This window comes from Colius striatus, chromosome 10 (genome assembly GCF_028858725.1).
Source record: "Colius striatus isolate bColStr4 chromosome 10, bColStr4.1.hap1, whole genome shotgun sequence".
Taxonomy (NCBI): Eukaryota; Metazoa; Chordata; class Aves; order Coliiformes; family Coliidae; genus Colius; species Colius striatus.
The window spans coordinates 8721228-8744887 of record NC_084768.1 but is presented as its reverse complement, the minus strand read 5'-3'; the positions used below and the strand labels follow the sequence as shown (position 1 = coordinate 8744887).

At 41.8% G+C, this 23660-nt stretch overlaps 1 protein-coding gene across 2 annotated transcripts; it reads left to right on the top strand.

Moving 5' to 3' along the window:
• The first annotated feature begins 989 nt into the window (after positions 1-989).
• Positions 990-23657, top strand: TECR (trans-2,3-enoyl-CoA reductase). 2 transcript variants are annotated; one of them, XM_062003755.1, is made up of 13 exons: positions 990-1016; positions 10484-10534; positions 11041-11092; positions 11429-11473; positions 13410-13513; positions 15510-15625; positions 15744-15849; positions 19778-19850; positions 19942-19985; positions 22056-22113; positions 22838-22926; positions 23351-23396; positions 23492-23657. In XM_062003755.1, the coding sequence occupies exons 1-13, from the start codon at positions 990-992 to the stop codon at positions 23617-23619; spliced, it is 939 nt and encodes a 312-aa protein (XP_061859739.1). In that variant the 3' UTR covers positions 23620-23657. The 2 variants fall into 2 exon arrangements, with proteins under 2 accessions (XP_061859739.1, XP_010197154.1); XM_010198852.2 differs by lacking the exon at positions 990-1016 and adding an exon at positions 4005-4031.
• Positions 23658-23660: the final 3 nt, after the last annotated feature.

Below are 23660 nucleotides of genomic sequence, written 5' to 3'. Positions count from 1 at the left end.
GGTGGCTGCTGTGGAGCTGTGCCAGACAGAAGGAGGGCTCCTGCCAGTGCTGGGCTACACAAGGCTGCAGCACGGCAGTGGGTGTCTGACCAGCCCCCTCCTGCACATCGCAGAGCCTCCCTCCCCACACTCACAGGGCACCTACAACGAGTAAGCAAAAATGATGGCGAGGACAGCAATGGCCCCAACCAACTTGAAGACGAGTGGCATGGCAGGGGCTGCTCCTTCCTCCTCCGGAAGCTGGTTAAATTTGGGGATTGCATAAGGTTTTCAAACACCTCACAGTTTTTGTCTATGGCAGTGAAAAAACAATGTTTATAGCATTGTAGTGTTTCCTGACATAGTGCTAGAAAAAGGGTATCAGCCTCTGCGCTGCTTTATGCCATGCATGTGATTCTCAGTGGTGGCAAGGAGCGCATCACAGAAGGGACCTCAGCAGAGTTCTGTTGTCAGTTCAATCACCCCTGAAACATCGTGTAAGCTATCAGAGAAAGATGATTCCTAGCTCACGGTCAGGTGTATTTGTGCAGGTTTTCTCGTTAACACACTTCTGATCGCCCCCCCCCCCCAAAAAAAAAAAGGAAAAAAAAGCGCGCCTGCTTTCCTGCAGCGATCGTGCAATGTTGCAAGAAAAATGCATTACCCTTTTCACCGAAACGCCACTGACTCGTCACTCCGGGCAATCGCTGAATATTATTCTTCTCTCCCAGTCTGGTAGCACCGGGAGCTGCGGAACTTGGCCTGTGCAGGGCACCGGGATGCCCGTGCTGCTGCAGGTTGCGTGCCAGGGGCACGGCGGCAGCCGCCTCAGCAGCCGCACGCCGCCGGTCAGCGGCCCCGGGCGGGCGGGGCGGGGGCCGGGCGCCGCCTCCCCAGCCGGGAGCAGCCGCCGGGAGCACCCCGCGCGGGGGCGGGCGCCGCCTGATTGGCCGCATCGCGGGAGCCCGGGTACGGCGCCGCGGCGGCGGGAGGCGGCGGCAGCCCGCAGGATGGGCGGCAGAGCCGGCTTCTTCGAGGTGGGTGCGGGCAGCGCCGCGGGCGGGACGCGGACGGGGAGAGTCCGGCCACGGGCCCGCGGCATTCAGCCGCAGGCGGCCGGGGCTTCCCGGGGTCCCGGCGCTAGTCCTCTCCTTCCATCTGCATGGAAGCAGCGGCGAGCCGGAGCCATCCGCTCCCGGTTCTGCCGAGGCGAGGGACCGCCGCAGCACCCGAGCGGAGGGCGCTGAGGCGGGACGCCGCTCGCCGACGTTCTCTCGGGGCGAGAGGGCACAAGTGTCCCCCACCCGCCCCGTCCCTCCCTTCCCCGGCCCGTTCTCCTGGCGCTCCTCTTCCCCGCGTCCTCTCTGGTCCTTGGAGGTAGCCCTAGAGGGCAGGGGCATACGTGTCCCGGTGCTCCAGGCGGACTTTCTGCCATCCTCAGAGGCTCCGGATCGATGGTACTGAGCTTCCCGCGGGCGGAGCCGTGGGTGGGTCTGGCGGTGCGTCCCGGCTGTAAGGAAGGAGCGAGAGCGAGGAATGTGCTCGGCACTTTCTGTCCCCAACTTCTCGGAAGACCCTTGTCACCAGCCGCTGTGCATCTCTCCGAGACGAGTCCCCTTGAGCCTTCCGGGCAGGCGGCTGCCGGCCCCTCGGCGGCGCGGCGCGGCGTGCACCATCCGGCGGGGCGGAGCGAGGGCGAGCGCTGCCCGCCGGCCCCGGGCCGGGCAGCTGTCCCGGCTCTCTGCTAGCACGGTGCGATCCGCTACCGGGGGGAGAAGAAAAAACAGCCGAACGGAGTTCAGTACAGTCAGAAACTTGCGTGGAGAGAAAGTGCAGAGTAGTATGCACTGGGGAGTGCGCAGGATAACGTACCTCAGCAACTCAAATAAACATCCACACCAATTCTATGCTAGAATTAGCTAGACCAATAGAAAAATTCTTAAGACGGGCTAGTGGCAGCAATCTTGAACGCGTTTTTGCAGGCTTACGCTTCAGTTTCTCCATCACTGCTAGCCTAAAAATGAAAGCATTTCCTCCTGCTGTGCAAAATAGTTGCTATAACGTTAACAGAATCCAAAACAATCTGAAAAGCAGTTGCTCCTCTAGTGACTTACCGTGACCTAAAAGTTCAGATTCTGCTTTTCAAAGCTATAACAGTGTTCTGGACACCACAAACAATTCAGCAGAGTAAGCTGTCTCTAGCTGTTGTGTTTAGTCAGTAGTGCATCAGCACTGTGCCTTTTCCTCTATGGTGTTGATCTCCCTGTTTTTTAGGAAAAACAACCAAGTTTTTCACACCTCTTGCATTTTTACCAGTGCCCTGGACTCTTATGAGATCCAAATGCAGGAGCAGACACATGTGTATTACCCTCCTGGATGTCTTCAGTCATCACTTGGTCTGCGGGTTTGCTCTTCTGTCTTAGCCCTACTGACCTTCTAAACAGCACTTGTAGACTAGAAGACCTCAAAAGCACAGACATCCTTATTGTTACTCTATTTTGCAAATGGGCAAACATTAAAGTGACCAACTCCATTTTGCTAGTCAGTCTTTTTATGCAAGGCACATGCAAATCTTTTGAGTCCTAACTCAAGATCTTGTGTCTAAGCAACACTAACCTGAACTCAGAATGCCTCATGAATTTACATGTCAGCCTTGTGTGTCTTAGTCTTTTTTTCCCCTGTACAGTAGATTTCCTTAGCTCATCCAGTGTGTCTCTGAGCTGACTCAGTCACACAAAGAACATGGACAAAGAAAAGCCCAGATAGCAGTGAGCAGTGCTGTTGCTTATCACTTTCTGCACTGTTCAACCTACGGATTCCTTGTTATAAATTCATTTAATTTGAATTCTGAATTACATTTCCCCACCATGCATTCCCATATGAGCTACCAAAAGACAGAAGGTAAGTGTCCCACCTCACCCAACGTTTCCCGAAGGGATGGGGAAATACTAGTGTTCCCTGTTTGAGGTACATCTCTAAACCATTTACTGTTCATTACTCTTCTGTGGTGCTTCCTCACAAGAATTGCAAAGCACTTTACAATCACCAAACTCTCACTGTGTGAAGTTTTTAGAATATGACTGTTACAAGTTTAGCAGAGGTTTATTGGTGGAATATTTCTCCCTGTTTTGTTGAGTTTGTGTATTTGATCAGTCTTATTGCACAAGCACTATCTTAGCTTCCTGAGTATGTAGGAAAGTCCTCTCCCTTATGCATGAATAAAATTACTCTTCGGTGAAGTGGCCTACAAAAAAAAGGGCAAGAGTATCAGACTGACTGTGAGTGCTGGGGCACTGGCTGTTAATTCCCTCCTTTTTCTTTATGAGAGTCTTTCTCGGCACAGCTAAAGACAGAAACACCTAAAAACTATGACTTAAGAAGCCAATGAAAGGCAGAGTCAGCTTTGGATGTGCATGGAACTCATTACTATAAATTGGCTGTGTTCAAGCTTAGCACCAAGAATTATGAGCAACCACCTAATTAAGACAAAGTATGCTGGTCCAAAAAATCCAGGGTGTCTGATTTCCCTCTGCTTGTGACATGTCTGTATTAAAACTGATATGCAATGTCAGGTCCCTGATATTTCTAGACCTATGTCTCGATGGCTGCCTCTACATTTCTTATTCTGTCATAATGTTAGAATAGCTGTTGTTTACTTCAGATATTGGTACGTTTCTAGTTTCCCCTGAGCATTTTTTATCACTAGTGCCTCAGGAGAAGCTTAGCAAGAACAACTACAGTTTAAAGAAATATACCTCCAAGTACTGCATCTGCTAATTTGAGGAGCTCCACCTCCAAAAATATAGAGACTTATGATAGTGATTTATAGATAATTGATATTGTCTAGGAGTGCTTGTTTCCCCACAATTGGAGAACAACTCTTCTGACCTTTTCAAGATATGTTTCAGTACTTATGATACACTTTATCCTAAAAGTGTCACCTTTTCTCCTTTCTGTACAAAGGATGTCTGTGTGAACATGCACAGATGGAAATGTGTGTAGCTGAGAGCTCTGAAGTTAGGCCAATGAGTTCTACCCTTTCTTTCTACTTGGCAAGTTTAGGTCTTCAAACTTTTATATAAAGGAAATTGTATGGTGCTCTGACTTCCCAGAGGGAAAGGTATTTCAACAAATACATTCATACTGTAGAAAATTAGTGTGGTAAGAGCCACAGTTGTACTTTTACTTCTTTAACTGGTTCAGATGGAAAGCGCCTTTTGTGAGCAGTGATAACCAAAAATGTTTTGGCGTCTTCACTCGTTGAGGACAGATTGAACTGACAAATGCAGTGTAATCTGAAAGCAATAAGTACTGCCCCCCCCAACCCCCCCTGCCCCACCCCTTGCTGGCATTTAAAGCTTCTCCCCCTTCTGACTGAGATGAAAACCTTCTGAATGCAAGGGGGTGATGACTGCTGCCTAGCTAGCATTGCCGAGATGTCACAGCTCCTGTTACAAAGGAGCTGTGACACTCCTGTTTCTCCCACTCAGAGCTATGCTGTCTAAAGTCTTATCAAGGAAGAGCACTGAGAGCAAGTGCCAAAAGCAGGACTGCAGAGGATTTTAAGACTCTATATCCTCCAAGAGCTGCCTGAGCAAGACAAGACCATGTGTGGATAGAGATGTAACGGTCATTTGAGGGGACACTGCTGAAAATTGCCCTGCTCTTTGAAGGTATCTGCTCTGTTTTCACAAACAACACATAAGATTATTGTCACTGAAAGAATGAGAAAATGGGGAAAAACATTTTCCCTTTCTCTTTCCTCACCACTTCTCCACACATTTGCCAGCACTTTCTACAGTCAGTTGTGCAGCTTCATTGAAAACACAGAAATTGGTTCTTTTTCTGTATAGAGCTTGAGAGAGAAACTTTTAATTTTGTATGGGAAAATTTGATAGTAAAACATTACTTGGCAGGAAGTACCTAGAGCTACTCAGAATTTGAAGACTATGTTTGAAATCAAAAGTCTTATTTAAAAAAAAATGTGTTTTTGAAGTATACTTAAAAAAATTAATACAAGTCTTGTGAGCTTACCTATCAGTATAGGGGCTGCAAACTTCCCAGGGCTTCCTGCCCTGTCAAAAGACAGTGGACTCATCCTTGATACCTCTAGGTAAAAAAACAAAAAAAATCTCTGTCCCTACAGTCTCTTCAATTCCATGTCAAAAGCTTACACTGGATAAACATTTTGCCATCCATACACTAAATGGTCCATGAAGAGTAGTAATGGAAAAATAGATATTGAAGTTCAACGTTCATCACAGTCCTGATCAAAGAAAGGATTGTGGTTTCACAAAGAATTTATAAATCTCTTCTACCTGAGTACTGTCGTTGTAGAAAATAATTGTCATGAACTAAAGCCCGGCAGCAATGGGTGTTCTTTGTTGTGTATGGGAAAGACTGTGCAGTGCTGCTGAAAAATCTGGATGTCTGCTCAGTGTTGAGTCAAAGCTGGCTTAGGTTCTCAGATGGAGGCAGTCCAGTCTGCTTCATAGCGACAGTGATACCTGGTGAATGATAGGACTCCGTAGGATGCCAGGGAAATTGGCACTCTGCAGCTCTGTGTTAGCCAGTGTAAGTAAATACCCACCGAGTCGGTATTAACTGGTGCAGGTTCCTTTCCCAGCTTACGTAACCTGCTGGAAGATGTCACGGTAGTAAAAGCTCGAGAGCCTGCGAATCCCACTGTGAAAGCACAGACCTCTAACAGCTCTTCCATTTTGCGAAAAATAAACCAGCCTCCCACTCCAAGGGAATTCACTGTCCCTTTTCCTTCCTGACCATTCTTACATCAACTCATTTTATCCCCTGTTAATTATGTACATGGATTATCTTCCTGAAGGATAAGCATCCGTCCCTCTACATCTGCTACCATCCTTAGGGCCAGGTCCACAAAGCAACCTGGGGTTTGCCATGCCTTCAGGTTAGGCACCCAGCTCCCTAAGTAAACCCAGTAGACTTCAACTCTACCCCTTTACTGTGTCGGATCCCCACTGTAGAGAAATGCTGAACAGAATGACAATGGAAGGGACCAGTGCTTGAAGCATCCCAGAGAGATAGGAATTCAGGATTTCTCTTTGGCAGGATACTGCACTTTTCACTGGAATACACTTCTGTCCTCTCCTCCATGTGCTTTTTTGGTCTCTCCCGAATCCTCCATTCCTTGTTTCATGGTCCAGGACACACAAGCGTTCTGTGGGAGGAGTGGGGGAATGGCAGAAGACAGTCTAAAGTAATTTTCCCACTTCCTGGCAGTGTGTCTAACCATTACATGTAAAGCATGAAGCACTAGGTCAACTCCTTTGCTGACAGTTTAGTTTAGTTCAGAAATTATCTAAATGCTGTGTTTTGTGCTGACCTTGGGGGTTTAAATGCAAGCATGTTTAACTGACAAATCTGAGATGGGTGGAAGAAATAAAAATGTACTATGACTTTCAGTGGTTCTCATTGGCTTGTATAGGAGCAGAACTTATGAAGCTGAGGAGTAAGTACTAGTATATGTCTTGTGAACCTGTAAATGTTAGACATCTGAATTCTACAAAAGTGAAATTTAGTTGTATAAAGCATTTTGAGTCTGGATGTCACTATCTTCTCTCTATACAAATAATGAAATAAGATTCTAGTCTCTCAAAATGTGAGCTAACTGCTTCAGAGAGGTAAGACTTGACTTGGTTGGACTACTTACAGAATAAGGTGCACAGGTAAGATGATGCAATTTCTCTTTGTGGTTAAACATTTGCCCTGGTTCTGCTTTGGGAATTCCTCACGCAGCATGGGGCTAAGCTATAGAATTCCCTGCCCCAGGACACTGCATGCAAAAGGTTTATGCAGGTTTAAAAGGCAAGTGGATAAACTAATTGAGAAAAAGTCCACAAGAGGCTGTTAAATACAAAGGCAGCACTTCTGGTGCAGGAAAAACACAATCTCTGTGTGTCTCCTCCCCTCTCTCCAATCACTACATTCTTGCCCTGTTTTATTACTTTTTCTGAGTCACCTGCTGGTGGCTATATCAAAAAGAAAGGTACTGTTCTAGATGGATCCTTAGACTCATCCCCTGCCCCTGCTTTCTTGTGCGAGGGAAGTTTCAGACTGAAAGACAGTTGTAGCAGCAGCACAAACACAGTTTTCAGTATAAGTACACTTATAGTAATTTCCCTTTGGCTTGACTCTATTGGCTTAAAAAAAGTTAGTCTTTATATGCTTTAGTGTGAGATCACATGGTTACTTCCTTCAGGAGCGACACAGTCTACCAGGAAAGTCTAAGGAGAGAGAGAAAACTACCGATCTCATAGGAAAAATAAGATGCTTAGAAAAAGTTACTTAGGACTGTGTCAACCACTGGATTTTTTTTCAGTGTTAAATTCAGGGAACTTGGCTTTTGTAAGCACTCGATAGTTCAGGGAGAATTCATTCTGCCTTACTCTTTTTTGGGGCTGAGTTGTTCTTAGACTGTAAAATAAGCAATTTATTTTACTGAGTAATTCCAAAAGAAATCAATACATTATATGCTTATGTCAGTGCTCACAAAGTCTCACTCAGCTACAGTTTACCGAATCTGTTGAGTAAAATTACTGCAATAAATCTTTCAGGATGTACAGGCATTATAAGTGTGTCAGTATTTCCATGATAGTTAGCACATCATTTTTGAAGATCTGTTGATTGACTATATTTTTGTAATCCTATTGCAGGGACACTGTGTCTTACAAATTCTTTTAAACAATTTGCTCAGCTGTTTTTCCCCATGAGTAAACTTTTACGCTTTTATTTTCTGAATAAAAGTTTAACCCTTGAATGTAGTTTTCTCTGTTGATACTGTTCATTGATTATCCTTGGCCCTTGACCTGTTTTAAACAAGACTCTACTGATCTTTAATCCTTATGCAGTAGAACAAATTTGTCTTCTAAACGCTGAACGTATGTTTGTGGTCACTTATCAAAGACTTTTAAAATAGCTGTCTTGCACAAATCTGCCTATTAAGTTCTACTCAAAGTAGTTTTAGAGAAGCTACAATTTAAAATGCCTTTAGAAATTCACCAGGTAAGTAGACTGCTAGTCATACTGCACCAGTGCAGACCAGCCATCAGTGTGTCCCATTGTGCTAAATGCTTTGAAGACACATAGAAATTAAAGTTCTCTGAGCCAAACAATTTATGTTTGGAAGGGATAATACCCACCATTTAGGTGTTCCAAGATTGCTGGGTATCTAAATCTGTTGCCAACCAATGCATTAACTGACTTGATGCTGTGCCTGAAGGCTGGAAACGCTCTGTTCATTGCTACCTGGGCTCATGTCATTGGCAACAGAAAATATAACATTTTTTGCCTTCAATCAGGCTTTTCTGGCCTCATGCAGGAAGCATCTAACTACTGGGGAATGTTCTGAGACAGTTAAGAGGCATAATAATTAGAGGAAACAAGTCACCTTGTTTTCACTCTTGTCACACAACTTTCTGTGGGCTGGAGTAGAATCTAAAGCAGTGTTCCTGCGTCCATCTTTCTGTAAAGGGAAAGAATATTTGATATTTACATAGGTCTTGAAAGTAACTGAAATGTTTGAAGTTCAGTGTTGTGATTGGATTTTCCCCTTACTACATCTGGTGTCCAATGCCTCTCACCTTTATCACTATGCACCTTCAAGGAGAGCCTGGATCCATCATCTCTATAGGCTTCCTTTAGGTATTTGAAGATGGGGGCCAGTGCAGGCAGGTATGTCAGTTTGGCACTTCAGAGACATGCTAGAATGGAACCAAATAACAGTATAGAATGGATGACTGGTTGTTTTCCACACTGATTCCAAAGGTTTGCAGGAGTACCTAAATTTCTCTACAGTCACTCCAATGAAAATCACAGAGCAAAAGAAAATGCTGTATAATTTTGGATCTGGCCTTGTTCATAGTGACAATAACTCAGTTAAAAGTGTAGATGTCATTAAGATACCCAGACCACTCTGTAATTGGCCTGGAGAAGATTTCTCTAGTATAACCACTGAATGCCATAGACTAAAACTGCCCCTAGGGGATTCTGATCCAGCATGTGTCTTGTGGGAGTGGGTATGGGACAGGAATTACACTGCTAAAGCTGTGGGCCCTGCTGGAGTCTCTAGGACAGCCCAATGGTATTCATTGATGTAAGAGCTTTGAAAGACACCAAAAGTTTCAATAACCCTTTTAGAAACTCAGGGAAACATGCAATATCCCAATAATCTGTCACATATTTGTTACGTATCCCAAAGGAGGAAAAGTGCTTACCTCCCTTGATGTCCTGCTTACAGCTTACAATGCACAAATAGAAAATACCAGTGCATTAGTATTCCTTGTGGAGATCAGATTTGATACTTCTGTCTCGAGCTGAAGTGCTCCATTGCTGTGCCAAGAGAGAAAGAACAATTTGGGACAAGTGAAAGAAGGAAATAAGATACATTAACTAAGTGATCTCTTCAAAGCAACTCTCTTAGAAAGATACTGGACTGTGATTCCTATTTTTAGTAAGGAATCATATTTAAAGTCTGATGTTAATCTATCCTCTTGGCCAGTTAATACCAAACGTAATTAGTGGTAGATGTTTATTTCTTACAAAAAACAACAACAAACTCTTTTGATACTAAGCAATGATAGTCCCAGCCATTTAGTGTGACAGATAAGCTTTGAGCTTTCACTCTTAGCTATGCCACAAAGTTCCATTACAAAGTGTTTGATGAGAACAAAGTGAAAACACTGCCACTGTTTCTAAGTTCTGCTAGCCTGCTGCAACTGAACTTTGAAATGTCTGGGGGCTTTTCTGCTTGGCTGTTGGTTACAATCATAACCTTTTGCCAAAGTCCCATCTGGTCACAGAAATAAACTGTTCTTTCTTTTTCATAGCTGTAGCTAAACCACTGCTGGGAATATAAAATGCTAATATGTAGCTACTGACAGGTGATCTGAGAGGCAAAAGGAATACTGCCTATTCCAATAACAGCCTTTTAAGGATTTGTGAGGTACAGATCTTTAGCTGCGTCTGTTCATTATGTCTACCAATGTTTTTCTCTCTTTACAATTCAGTTCTGTGAACAGTGCACATTGATATTTAAGCTGTATGTACTCAGAATATTTGCTTACATGCATACATATGCAGGGTTTTTTTTCCTCAAACCATCTTTCTGGTTTTATAGATAATAAAAATTCTGCCCCTCAGTGATTCCCGTGAAACTTCTGTATCCCGTATTTGTTTCTTTTGCTCTAGCGCAAGAAAATACCCCAGAGCCATGTGTTCTGATCAGTATGTTATCTGCTTCTGTTTCTGACTATATCCAGGAAGACTACTTGTCAGGCATTTTTTTTGTAAGTTGAGTGCTTTCAGAACACGGCTGTGATTAAAACTGTCTCTGGAGCACATCACAAGTGTCTTTATCACTGTCCACAGGTCAGAGGAAACTCTGAACAAGAAGTGTGAATTTGGGAAGCAACTAAGATTTTAAAGGTTATTTAGCCAATAATTAGTAATTATAATTTTTGTCTCCTATCAGGTGGAAATTCTTGATTGGAAGACAAAGAAACAGCTATGTTTCCTAGATAAGGTAAAACAAAAATCTGTTTAAAATGCTAGGTGACTATTTGAGAATTACTCACTTTTCTTAAGTAAACTTAGCATTTATGAAGGCTCTTTCATCTCCTGAAAACCTTTCTTTGGCCACTGAAGAGTCAACCATTATGTGTATTTCAGAGTGATTCAGAGTGACTACAGAATACTTGAACCCTTTTTCAGAAGGAGCTTTGGAGCAAAGAGCACAATGTCAGCTGCTTCACTAAGATGGTGCCAGTTGTGCCTTGCTCACTTATGTCACCAAACTGTCACTGCTGGTAGCTCTTGATCACTGCTAGAGAAGCTACCTCTGAAACAGAGGCCACAAATTGTCCTTTTTTTCCCTTAGGAAGTACTTTGAATCACCCATAGGGATCCTGGCTGTCTGTAAGAAAATGATACCGTTACACTGAGTCACGTGTCTACTCATTACAGTGTTACACCTCATAGTTGTCTCTCAAAATACTCATCTTACCTATACAATTTTTTTTTGTTGCCTAGGTGGAACCAAATGCCACAATTAGGGAGATCAGATTGATGTTCCATAAAATATGTGAGTATAATGTTTGAGGCAGTTCTCATCACTTCAAAATATACGGTATATAAATGGGAGAAAGTTACGTAAGTTGACACATGAGACGTACTCACACAAAGTGCTACGGAGCCTGCACAAGAATGCAGTCACACTGAGATTTCAGTATCGTTTTTTCACACTATCCTGACACACCTTTGTATTTTTTCTGCTGCATCATCTCTCACAGATAGTAATGCTGAATAAATAATCCTAAAAATCTTTAACTAAGCTTTATCTTGTTGTGTCACGTTCATTATAATAGGTGATGACCTAAACCAAACGTTGTGTTTTAAACAGTTCTGTATGGTCTTACAGATCCTTGGTGGTACCCAGCAAGGCAGTCGATAAAACTTGATCCGAGTAAGTACTTTTGAGAAATAGAATAACAAAGTTCTGAGCAAGGGCTGGGCACAAAAGGTGTACGTGGCATGGGTGTTAGCTCTTAAGAATGAGTTTCCAGCTATGTTAATGAAGACTGAAGAGAATCCAGAGCAAATGGAATTCTTTGAAAGTAGTGAACAGTTCCACCCATGGGCCTGGTGCTTGGTAGTTAACTCAGGAGTCTGCACTTTGTTCCAGTCTGTTTTCTGTTATGGAAACCGGCTCAGAAGAAGCTCTCCAACACTCAATTTAGTATTAGCAAGCGGTGTTACTTTGTCACCAGTTACATAGGTGGTCGCTTTTCCTAACGCATGCGCACCAAGAGATGAAAGAGAACTCCTTATGTGCTTCAAAGAAAAATGACCCCCCTGCCTCCCCATTCCGCATGCAATACCAGGGGACATTCAATGTGATTTGGGTGGAGAGTGGAGGAACATGGTCATATGTGTCTAGCATGTACTCCTTTTAGCTCATTACCACTTACAGGGGTGTCAAAGGGGTGTTAATGGCAATATTAATTTCTCAGTTAATGAAGCAATTATCTCACTTAGGGCACCGTGGCCTTGCTGAAACTGTTTTGAAGTTGTTTGTCTGCTCAGTATAGAGCAGTCTATAGCCAAAACATAATTGCTTTGCAGCCTTAAGACTCCCTTAAGGCTCCCTCCCTCCCTCAGGTTGATTTCGAAGGCATCCTGCTCACAGGTGTCTTCACCACACATATATTGGTACTGGCACTTTTAAATGCTTTTAAGCCTTTGCTTGCAATTCTGTCCTCATTCATCACTCAACTCAAAGTCCAAATCATGCTTACATGAAGTATAGTATTAAATGAGGTGAGGGTCTATGGGGATTCTATGTGGAGGAGTCTCTATAGGAGCAATCTGATATCATAACTACTGAGCACTTTTGCTTTCAGTCAGACAGATACTAATTTCCCTTAGCTGCAGTGAAGTGATCTCCACAGTGAGGCTCACCTGGGAGTGCTGAAAAAGACTATGAGTTAGAGCTATCAATTCACATAATCCTTGGCTCTCAGGCAGGAATGCCAGTTCTTTTGAGGTAAGCTAATGCACAACACATTGCCAGGCATATAGGATTTGCTGACAAAGCTGATGCCAGCTGGCTGACTTCATTAATGCAGTTGTAGGTAGTATTGCTACTAGAAGCCTCTTAGTGTGTGGCCTGGGTGCCAACCTGTGTTAATTCATCTTAGCATTCGGTATAAAATGTAACACACTGTTCTTTTGCTTCCATTAAGCATAGTTTTATTTAAGCAGTCCCTTAAAACTGTCCTGGTGAAGATTAGCTCATTATGTAGATTCTGTCTGAAGAAGACAGGCCTGTGATTACCTTATTTCCTTCTTTAGAGATCTACTTTGTCAAATTCCTCCACGGACTTATGTTGTGAGACTTGCCATGAGAAAATATTGGCCTCCTAGAGATTCCCCTAAATCTAGGGATTAAAAGCTTGACTACTAGCTCAAGTGCTGTGGAATCACCTCCTAGCTGGCAGTCTGGGAAAAAAGGAGGCATTGAAAACCACTGTAGGAGAGCCTACCAATCCCAGCTTATCCTAGCTTCTGTTTGTCTGATGACAGAGAGATGGAGGTGCAGCTGAACTATGTTAAAGGACAACTGCTGCTGTAGCAGTGATGAAGAGAGACTACTAGGCTAGGCAGGCACATAGGATTGAGAATTCTCCTGACTGTCTTGGCGTGAATAGACGGTCCAGGCTGATATGTGATTACAGGGATAAACCAAAATCACGTGTAAACATTCTTAGCTTATTGAGATTTCAATAAACCCATGTCACATCAAATAGTCTTATAGACTGGTTAAAGCAGAATGCAAAGCTAGTATGCTACCAAAGCTGACTTTAATTTTGCTGAGATGTAATTACTTCTTTCCTTCTCAGAAGGAAATTCCCTGAGGGATGAGGAAATCCTGCAGCACCTCCCTGTTGGCACAACTGCTACCTTATACTTTAAAGATTTAGGGCCACAGATAGGATGGAGTACGGTGAGCTATACTTCAAGTCTGAGCCATTTTAATAGCTATTTTTCCATAATTAATATTTACATCACTTTCTGTCCCTCCAGTATTCTGCATGACGCCTGCTCTAACAGTGGATACAGGCAATGAATCCTCATTGCTTCAGTTCATTTAACCAGGGAAAGCAGTAACACAGTGTTCTGAATGCCTAGTTCCCTGGAACAACAGTAGTGGAAAAGCTGCAGGGCAGGTTGGCTCTACTGAGCTTAAGGGGCTGGTTCTCAAATGGATTTAGAGGTCTACTACAAAATCGATAGGAACTAGTTGTCTAAATGCCTTTGGGGATCTGCTTCACAGGGCTTGCATAACTCTCCTGACAAAGGTCAGGATTATACCCCTATGAGTTTGTCCTGCAAAGAGGCACATAAGTAACTTCACATGTCAGGAACTGAGATGACCTCAGCAGGAAAATGCACGAAGGTAATACCAGTTAGCTGCTTGCACATGGTTGCATCCCCAGGGTGCTAGTGGCAGGGGAACGACAGCTGGTAATTTCTGCAATGTTATTAGCTATTCACAAAAACCTCATGTATTCACTGTTTTAGCTTAAATGCAAATTCTGTCACAACTCACTTGTTAGACAACATGGCACAGCTGTTTATGCAGTAAGGTGACCAATAACCCTTCCAGTTCTTCAGAAGGTCCACAATGCACATATTGCACTAATTCTAATGAAACAGCACAGCACAAAGTGTAAAGTACCCAGTAATTTAAAGGCACATTTACAATTTCTTAGCTATGAGACATTAATAAAATCCTACCTTAATGGCAAATAGCAAAGACAACATTCATAGAAGGTGAAGTAAAAGCAGTCAAAAGTTCTGTGAGACTGAATCTTCACATCATTACTCTGGATGCAATGCTGATAGATCAGACAGCTATTATATTGCCCATAAACCGGTAAGACGGACAAAACTTAATGGTAACGTAGACTCTAAGACACACATACATTAATATATACCAAAATATCTCAGCACAGAGTAACACAACTTCTGCCATTCCATAACTTTTCCTTTACTTTCTGTGTTCCATGCCCCTCAAGCTACTTCATGCAAATGTAAGCCAAGAAATACTTCAGTCTTATCAAATATAAAAGACAAACTCATCGTCTAAAAGCAAATCTTTGCCAGGTGAAATTCTGATTCCTGCAGAAGTTATTAATGCAACTTTTCTGAGTGTCAAAATAACTCTAAATATATTATAAAACAGTGTGTGTTTGACAGAAATACAATCAAGATCCCTTCTTTCTCCATAAATGAGATATGGGCCTACCTTCCTCACTTATACAGGTGTGGAAAATTGAACTGTTAATGTCTAGTCCAAAGTTAAATTCAGTTTAAAAGGACATTCCTAAAAAGTACACACCTATTTGAATTTAAATCAAGTTAGATAATAGCTCATTTGGTCTCCCTTCTTTTTTTTTTCCACTTTCTTTTCGCCCCCTCCTTTGTGTTCAAATCAGTTTATCTGAACGTAGAATGAATTGATTGTTTCCCTGGACATCTACTGTGCTAACTGTTCATATGTTCAAGCTGTATTTTCAGTTTAAACAAAAGTCATTCATTAGAAACAAAGCTCTTCATTTTTCAAGATAAATTCTTCACCAAATTTAATTCTAACCCAAAATAAAGCAACAGGTGTTGAGGGTGAGAGGAGGATAAGAGCTGCATAAATGTAACATGCATGCATATGTACCATGCTCACTGAGCTGCCATGATTATCTTTTCATACCCATACTGTGTCAGCTGCACTGGCAATGGCTGTATGCAACTGAGGCAAATGCATTGCAAAACATTTATGTGTATGTCTACCTCTTTCACAGCCCTGCTGTTTCCTCTCTGCCTCTCTAAATACCATCCTGGGTCAGTGGGGGTGTCTGTCCTGCCGCATTATTTATCACAAAGAAACCAAAGCAAAACAACCACCTGATTCAGATGTCTAATTATCTTCTCTCTTTTTGCAGGTATTTTTGATAGAATACACAGGTCCATTGTTCATCTATTTTCTGTTTTATTTCCGCATGCCTTTTGTCTATGGACTGGATGAGAGGTTTACATCAAGCCCACATCCAGTAGTTAAGTAAGTCTGTTTGCAGACTTGAGCAGTATTTATTGTTACCATTGTAGTCTTATTCCAAATGTCTCGCCACACTTGTTTTTTTAAGCACTCTTAAATGCTTTTGTCTTGCTGTTTCTAGCTTGGCATGTATCTGCCATTCTTTCCACTACATCAAAAGGTTGATTGAAACAATATTTGTTCATCGGTTCTCCCATGGAACTATGCCACTGAGGAATATTGTGAAGGTAAATTGTGCCAGAATCTATCCACAGCCCTCCTTACAAACCCAACCTAGCTAGTCTATGCTCTGCCTTTGCAGCACAGATTTCTTGGTGTGGCTTTTGTAGTAATGCACAGCAAATCTCACCCATAAATCTGTAGTCCTTTCAAAATACTTACTCGTATGATACTATACTGATTGATCTTTCAGAAGTCTAAACCTTCAGCACACCCTTCCTTTTCACTCACACAGCTCCTTGGGCTGGAAGGTTTTAGTGTTAAGTTTTAAGATAGCACAAGCAGGTGCAATATTGTCAGGGTAGCTCTGTCCTTTATTTTTTAAAAAACCAACCCAAACCCTACTTTTTGTAACAGTCATTTTACAGCTTCTTTGCCCCAAACACTTTGTTTGCTATTAAAGCAGATATGAACTTACCTTTGATCCAGCAAACAGTAGGTTGGTTGTTCTGCGTTTTCTTCTCCCGCAGGAGCATTGTCTAATGTCACCAGTGCTGCTGTAGCACAGGGCAGCTGTTGAGATGCAGACCCCCTGTTTCCTAGATGTCTGTGAAGTAGTACAGTGAACTGCATGGTTATGCATTGGCTATAGTTACTTTACAAATGTTTGCAGCAGAGTACAGGCTGGTATTCAAAAATACACTTTATACTCAGGAAGACAGGACATTATCATTTACAACTGGAAAAACATATAGTATAGGATCAACATTTGAATATTTGTCGTTCGATGACAATCCCTTTGAATTTGCATTGTGGCAGTGATACTGCCAGCAGCAATACCCTATTGCTAACTCCTTACAGCTGCGCAGTGGCTCTGGTAGTTCTGGTGATAACTTCATGCTTTCTGAATGAAAGGAAGATTTATAGTTGAGCAGTGGCCCTGAGAAAGAAATTTCCCTATAAGTTTACCATGTTTTCTGCAGAGGAAGGGTGCAGGGCTCATTAAAAGGCTAGCAGACCTCCTAAAGACTTGTTCTTAACAGAGTAGTAGCTTATGCATGCTAAGTAGCAGATCAATGAGCAACTTTACCTTGAAAACGAATCTGTACAGTGTGATAAATCTTCATTTTCTCACTGCCATCTCTGACTACTCATTTCTTGCAGACCATACAAACTGTTGTTGCTAAAACTGACGTTTGTACTGGTCATTCCGATGACTTCTTTTCCGCTTTCTCAGGTTGTCTGTACTTGCTTTCATGTGTAAAGTTGCTTAGAGTTCTACCTTGTTATCAGTGCTTGGGTTTGATTTGCTTTTACAGTTTCATTGACTTTGGTGGTGTTACTTCAGAACTGTGCCAGTGAGAATAATATCACATACTCTTCAATTATTTCTCTTACATACAGTTGGTAGACAAAGCTTCTCACTTTAAGTGTTTGATCATGTATGCAGCAGATATAGTTAGCTTATTTCCTTGGTGCAATGGAAAGCTACTTTTAACAAGAGATACTTCACTCTCAATAAGCAGAGATCCAAACCAGGAATTGATGAGATTTGTGATTTTCATCCTCTGTCTACCGAATGGAAATAGGAATAAAGGATTCTATAAAAGGCAGCAGGGGTTGACCAAAAGCAGTTCATGCTGTATACCAACATAGTATAATTCTTTCTGAGACATGAGATTTTTCTAGGCAATGCCAAGGTATAGCACCTAATTTATCCAGACTTAGTAAACATCTGGCTTAGGATGAGTAAGATAGGTACCAAGACAAAAAAATGTGTAGTAAAAAAGGAACTAAAGGAAAGATGAATGTAGACCTGCCAGACCTTTAATAATAGGGAGATACTAGTAGAATTCCTCAAAGATTAGTCTTATGACTGGTCTTAATTAACATTTTCATGGAAAAAAAAAGGATACTAATGCTTTCCATAAAAAACCCTCAAACATCTGGAGGAAAGAAAACACTAAACCTAAAGTTAGGTAATATACTGAGACAAGAAGAGTAGATTCTTCTTGTGAATAAAGATAGGCAGGGCATTAAGGAATAGTTTTGATCATCACAGGGACAATCAATTGAAGTAGAGAAGACAAACATCCAAACCATGACTTTGTAAACCCAGGAATAATTTATTTATGGGATCCCTGCAATATCTCAACTTGATCCACAAAATCTTTTTCTTTAATGAGAGATTGATATAAAGCTTTATTATTCACTTGGAAGATGAAAGAGTCTCACAAAAAATGATTTATTTTAAATTGATGAAGTCTGCATTAATTCTGCTGTCCCTGTCTGCACCTCACTGGAGGCTTTTGTATGAGCAATAAGGCTTCTAGTGGTAGCTGGCTATAAGTAGTGTTACTGCCGAGGACCTTAGCAGTGTCTGACTCCACTTACATCAAAGGTCCTACTCTTGTAACTGAGGGATACTCTTGCCATAAATCATGTTCTTTGGATGACTAAAACTTGTTCGGTTTAATTACGATGTGTGTTGTTGGGAGCTGAGTCATGATGATTTACTTACTGTGGTTTACTGAAGTCCACTGCCATATGATCCATCCTGTGCCAAGCCCCAAAGTAAGGGAAAGGTTTTTTCATAAGATCCTATTCCAAGATCACAAGAATCTGTTTCCACCTAAGTCTGTACCGTAGCTAGTAATTTGTAGGTGACAGTGGAAGAAGCTAGTGTTAGTGTCCTATCCATGAACTACTTCCCTAACTAGATTGTTCCTTGCTGGAGTCATTCTAACAGCTCTGCTGCTTTTCCTTGGGAAAAGGGAAGTCATCACAGGGAAGTTACTTAATCTCTCTACCCTTTTATCCCACCTGATCTGTAATTACTGGTTAATAATTTGTACTTTCTAATCAATTTTCTATTAATATATAATATTAATACAGTATATTGCATTATTATAGTTTACTGTAGATTGCTGTAAGGAAGACATTTTTCACTGGAAGGGTGGTGAGGCCCTGGCACAAGTTGCTCTGAGAGGCTGTGGCTGCCTGATCCCTGGAACTTTTCAAGACCAGGTCGAATGGGGCTCTGAGCAACCTGGTCTAGTGGAAGGTGTCCCTGCATATGGCAAGGGGGTTGGAACGACATGATCTTCAAGGTCCCTTCCAACCCAAACCATTATATGATTGTGTGGTATCCAAAAGGGTATCCATTTTGTCTGAGGTTTATTGGCACTTCAGTGGTTCAATTAACTCTGAAAAGAAAGTAGAAATGCAATGGAACGTTTGATATAATTGCTTGCAGCAGATGGGGTGGGGAGGGCCTTAACCCGTTTTCAGAAAAATGCACTGCCATATGCTAAGGTAATCACTTTAGGGTTATTATTGCTAGAAATGCAGTTCTGGAATGTATAGGGGAAAAAGGCTGCGAAAAGAAGAATGCAGCCTTGGTTAAGAATTTGGGATGCCTGAGCAGGAAGAGAAAATTGTGAAGGAGAAAGCAGAAGGACTTAGAAACATCTAAGGTACATGAATCTATTGGAAGCCCAAGACAAAAATCTTCACCAGAAAGAGGATCAGTGTTCTGCTCAAGTGAAAACAGGAAGGAAGGAAAAATAAGGGGAAGGAAAAGAACAGAACAAATGTTGAAAGGAAAATAAAAAGCTCTGTTTTGGTCTTGCTGAAGTCCAGGTGATAACCAAACATGCCCTGGAACAATAAAAGCTGAGGCACTAGGTTTAATAATGGAAGAAATTTCAACTGAAGAGAGGCAAATTAATGAGTTGTCGACAAGAGTTAAAGTCTGTCTGCAAGAGAACAGCACCTAGAGGTTCAGAGCGTAGAGGAAGAGGAATGGGCCAAGCAAAGGCCTCCCTCCTACCTGTAAAAGGAAGGAAAAGATAACCTGTCACTGAGATACTGAAGCAACAATGAATGTCCAGAAGAAAAACTACACGAGTCAGGGCCAGGCAAATCAAACAAGAGAGATTGTCATTTGCCTAGAGGATTGTACTAAAACAAAGAAAAAAAATCCCTGTTTTTCAGAACTGCTTTTATTACTGGGGATTTGCAGCTTGGCTTGCTTACTACATCAATCATCCTCTATACACTCCTCCCTGTAAGTAGCAAAACAGCCCTCAATATGATTTAAGTACTTAATGTGTTCATATATTAGTACTAATCACATGTAAACTTCTTTTTTTCAACAGCTTATGGGAAAAAACAGATAAATTTTGCTGTGATCATGTTTCTGGTAGGTCTGTTGCTCTTTTTATAAAATGCTAAAACACATTGCTTTAAATTCTTATGTTGTATGAGTGGAGGGGTAAGTAGGATAAGCAGGTGCTTAGAACTGGAACGCTTGGGACATACTCGTAAAGGTGACCACTCGTACGCAGAACAGATAAATCTGTCAGTTTTCAATGTGATCTTATACCTAAGGGATGATTCCAGCTGGGCTGATCTCTCATAGTCCTTAAAAGAATCCTGAAACGACCAGTTTGTGACACTGTGTTTAAAAGCCAGCGAGTTCGTTTTGTGAACTGTTTATTGAGCGTTAAGAATCACAACAGGTCATAAAAACTCAGGGAACTGGCCAACTAAGAAAGTATGCTGCTGAAAAATTCCAGGGATTGGGTTTGTTTTGCTAGGCTTCAGATTTTTTTACAGCTTTCCTTATTAAAAATAATTCTTAACTCAGTGTCAGTTCATTCTCGCAGTTGCTAGCAAGATTTCGTACATGCACAAGCAATGTTAGCATAGCCAAGAAAGATGTGCCCATTTTCCCTCTGTGTGTGTAAGTTGTTCAAAAAAAATCAGCTCTTCACTTGCTTTGAGAAACTAGTTGTCAGTGACTGCTGGATCTCAAAGCAACTTCCCAGTATGAAAACTCTGTTAGTAATCTATTCCTGTTGTAGAGAGAGACTACATCACTGGAAGCATAGAGCTGAGAATAAAACCCAGAAGGTCTGACCACCAGTCATTTGCTTTAATAGCTACGCTTTGTAGACACTAGAGACTGTTCATAACCATACAAATGGGTCATTTCAGTACAGGCTGGGGGTTGAACTGTTGAAGAGCAGCTCTGCAGAGAGAGACCTGGGAGTCCTGATTGATAATAAACTAACCATGAGCCAGCAATGTGCCCTCGTGGCCAAGAAGGCCAGTGGCATCTGGGATGCATCAAGAAGAGTGTGGCCAGCAGGTCAAGGGAGGTTCTTCTCCCTCTCTACTCTGCCCTGGTGAGGCCTCATCTGGAGAACTGTGTCCAGTTCTGGGTGACTCAGCTCAAGAGGGACAGGGAAGTGCTGGAGAGAGTCCAGCACAGGGCCACCAAGATGATCAGGGGACTGGAACTTCTTTCATACAAGGAAAGGCTGCGGGAACTGGGGCTGTTTAGTCTGGAGAAGAGGAGACTGAGGGGAAGTATAGCTACTATTTCTATAGTAGCTAGCAACAGGACAAGGGGTGAAGCTGGAACACAAAAAGTTCCACTTAAATATAAGAAAAAACTCTTTTACTGTGAGGTGAGGGAGCCCTGGCACAGGCTGCCCAGAGGGGTTGTGGAGTCTCCTTCATTGGAGATCTTCAAGACCCGCCTGGACATGTTCCTATGTGACATGATCTAGGTGAACCTGCTTCTGCAAGGGGGTTGGACTGGATGATCTCTAAAGGTCCCTTCCAACCCCGACCATTCTATGAGTCAAGACACTTTCTACGTAATTGATTGGGGAAGCATTATTTAAAACCAGTGGAGGAAGCTCAGTTGATTTTATTTCATGATTCATGTCAATTATACTCTAAAGAAGGAAACTTACTTAGAGCTCAGCCCCTATCTTCCTTGGGATTTTAATAATTTTTGAGAAACTGGAACTATCTAAATCATGTTTGGAGGTGTTTTTAAAGACACAAGAATAAGCAAAAGACAAAGCAAGTATCTCCTGGATTTACTTTTATCCTCCTTGGTTTATTGCTTTTAGATCTCATGGGGATTGTATAAGAAGTTAATTTGATCTTTTGGACACTGAGTCCATATTTGCTGACAAATATCATAAATATATATAACAGAATATAACACGGCCTCATGTTTAAACAAAGACATTCCATCCTCCTGTCATAGAACAATCTTGATTAACTGTATCTATTATGGTGCATTAACTACCATTTAAAAATCTTAGTTCTAATAGATTATTTTCCTGGGTTTTGGTGTTTGCTTGTGGTTTTGTTTGTTTGTTTGTTTTAAAGAGCCTCAGGAAATGACAAAAGGAAGAAGAGTAAATAGAAGGGAAGCCCATTTTTACCTCTGTTGTGCTTTTTCTTGCAGCTATGTGAAGCTGGAAATTTTTCCATTCATGTTGCACTCAGTGACCTCCAGAGAAATGGTAACAATTGCATTCTCATTTTTTTGCACTGCCAGTCAATGCTTCTACAGTTATTCTACCTCATGAAAGACCTAATCCTGGAGGGCATTTATAGCTGGTAGCTGACTGCTATGGGTGTGCAGCTTGCTCAGCACCATAAAGGCTGGATTCTGAGGAAGATCAGATAGTGCAAAGGATCCAACACCAGACCATGGAATGGCTTTTTTTAATCTCACTCTAATTTTTATTTTTTAGGTCCAGATTGTGTTGGGAGGAGCAAGTATATTAGTTACACTCATAGTGCAAAAGAAAACAGTGCTAGTACCAGCTATGCTTTGGTGAGCAAGGGAAAGGAATTTCACTGGCTTCTACGGGGGGCATGAGATCTCTGTGCAGGCCAAGGGCATGAGCCAAACATCTTACAGCTATCAACTCTTACTGTCAAAACCCCATTTGGTGACAATCTGAGAAAACCCTTAATTTCTAAATCTAAAACTTGTGGTACTTCTTACAGGAGCGACTGTGATCAAAGACATTTGTAGATGACTGACTTTCTAATGCCCCTAACATTTTCTCATAGTCAGTCTCTTCCTTCTTGGGGATCTAGAGCACATCCAGCTTTCCCACATCCAGCTTGTCCATCTGACAGTGATGAGACACAGGAGTAGGCAGATTTGGGCTGTCTTTGTAGGAAACCATATATTTAGGAGTGTGAATATTTTGTAATTTGTTTTCTAATCTATAGGCTCCAAAACCCGTAAGATCCCATATCCAACAAAGAATCCTTTCACATGGCTGTTTTTCTTTGTGTCTTGCCCTAATTATACATATGAGGTATGTATTTTCAAAAAGATGTTAAGATTTTAGTTTTGCTGAATATATTTTCATTTCTTTTGGAACGTTAAACGTGGAAGAAACCCCTGAAATAGTTCAGCTCCATATATTTCCCCTGTTTCTATAGGGGAATTCCTAGCATTGATGAAGATGTGACAAATACAAATTATGCAGGGAAAAGACACTAGGTTGTGCTGCTTAAAATTGTCATGATAATAGATATAGAAGCAAACACAAAGGTTTTGTTTGTGATTTGTTTGTTTGTGTTCATGTTTTTGGCTAAGGGTTTTTAACATTTGAGATTGATCTGGCTGACCTTGGCTTTTTTATTTACCTATACTAGGACAAGGTTGGTTTTGATCAATAGAGACATAAGTGCAAATGCTGTCACCCGAAATATTTTAAATTTCCTTGACCAAAACAGGTGGGGACCTGGATCAGTTTCACTATCATGACTCAGTGTGTTCCAGGTGAGTAATGGTTTGGTACTTCACCCTGAAGTGATGTCAGCAACAAAAGTGTGTTTTCAGTCTGATAATGAAATGTGCCTTTTTATCCCTTCCAGTGGGGCTATTTACCTTGCTTTACTTCATTCAGATGACAGTCTGGGCAAAGGATAAACACTGCACCTACCTACGAGAATTCAAGGATTATCCAAGTTTTCGAATGCCAATTATACCCTTTCTATTGTAAGAAAAAAGGTTGAATTTGAATATTGCATGGAACTTCAAGAA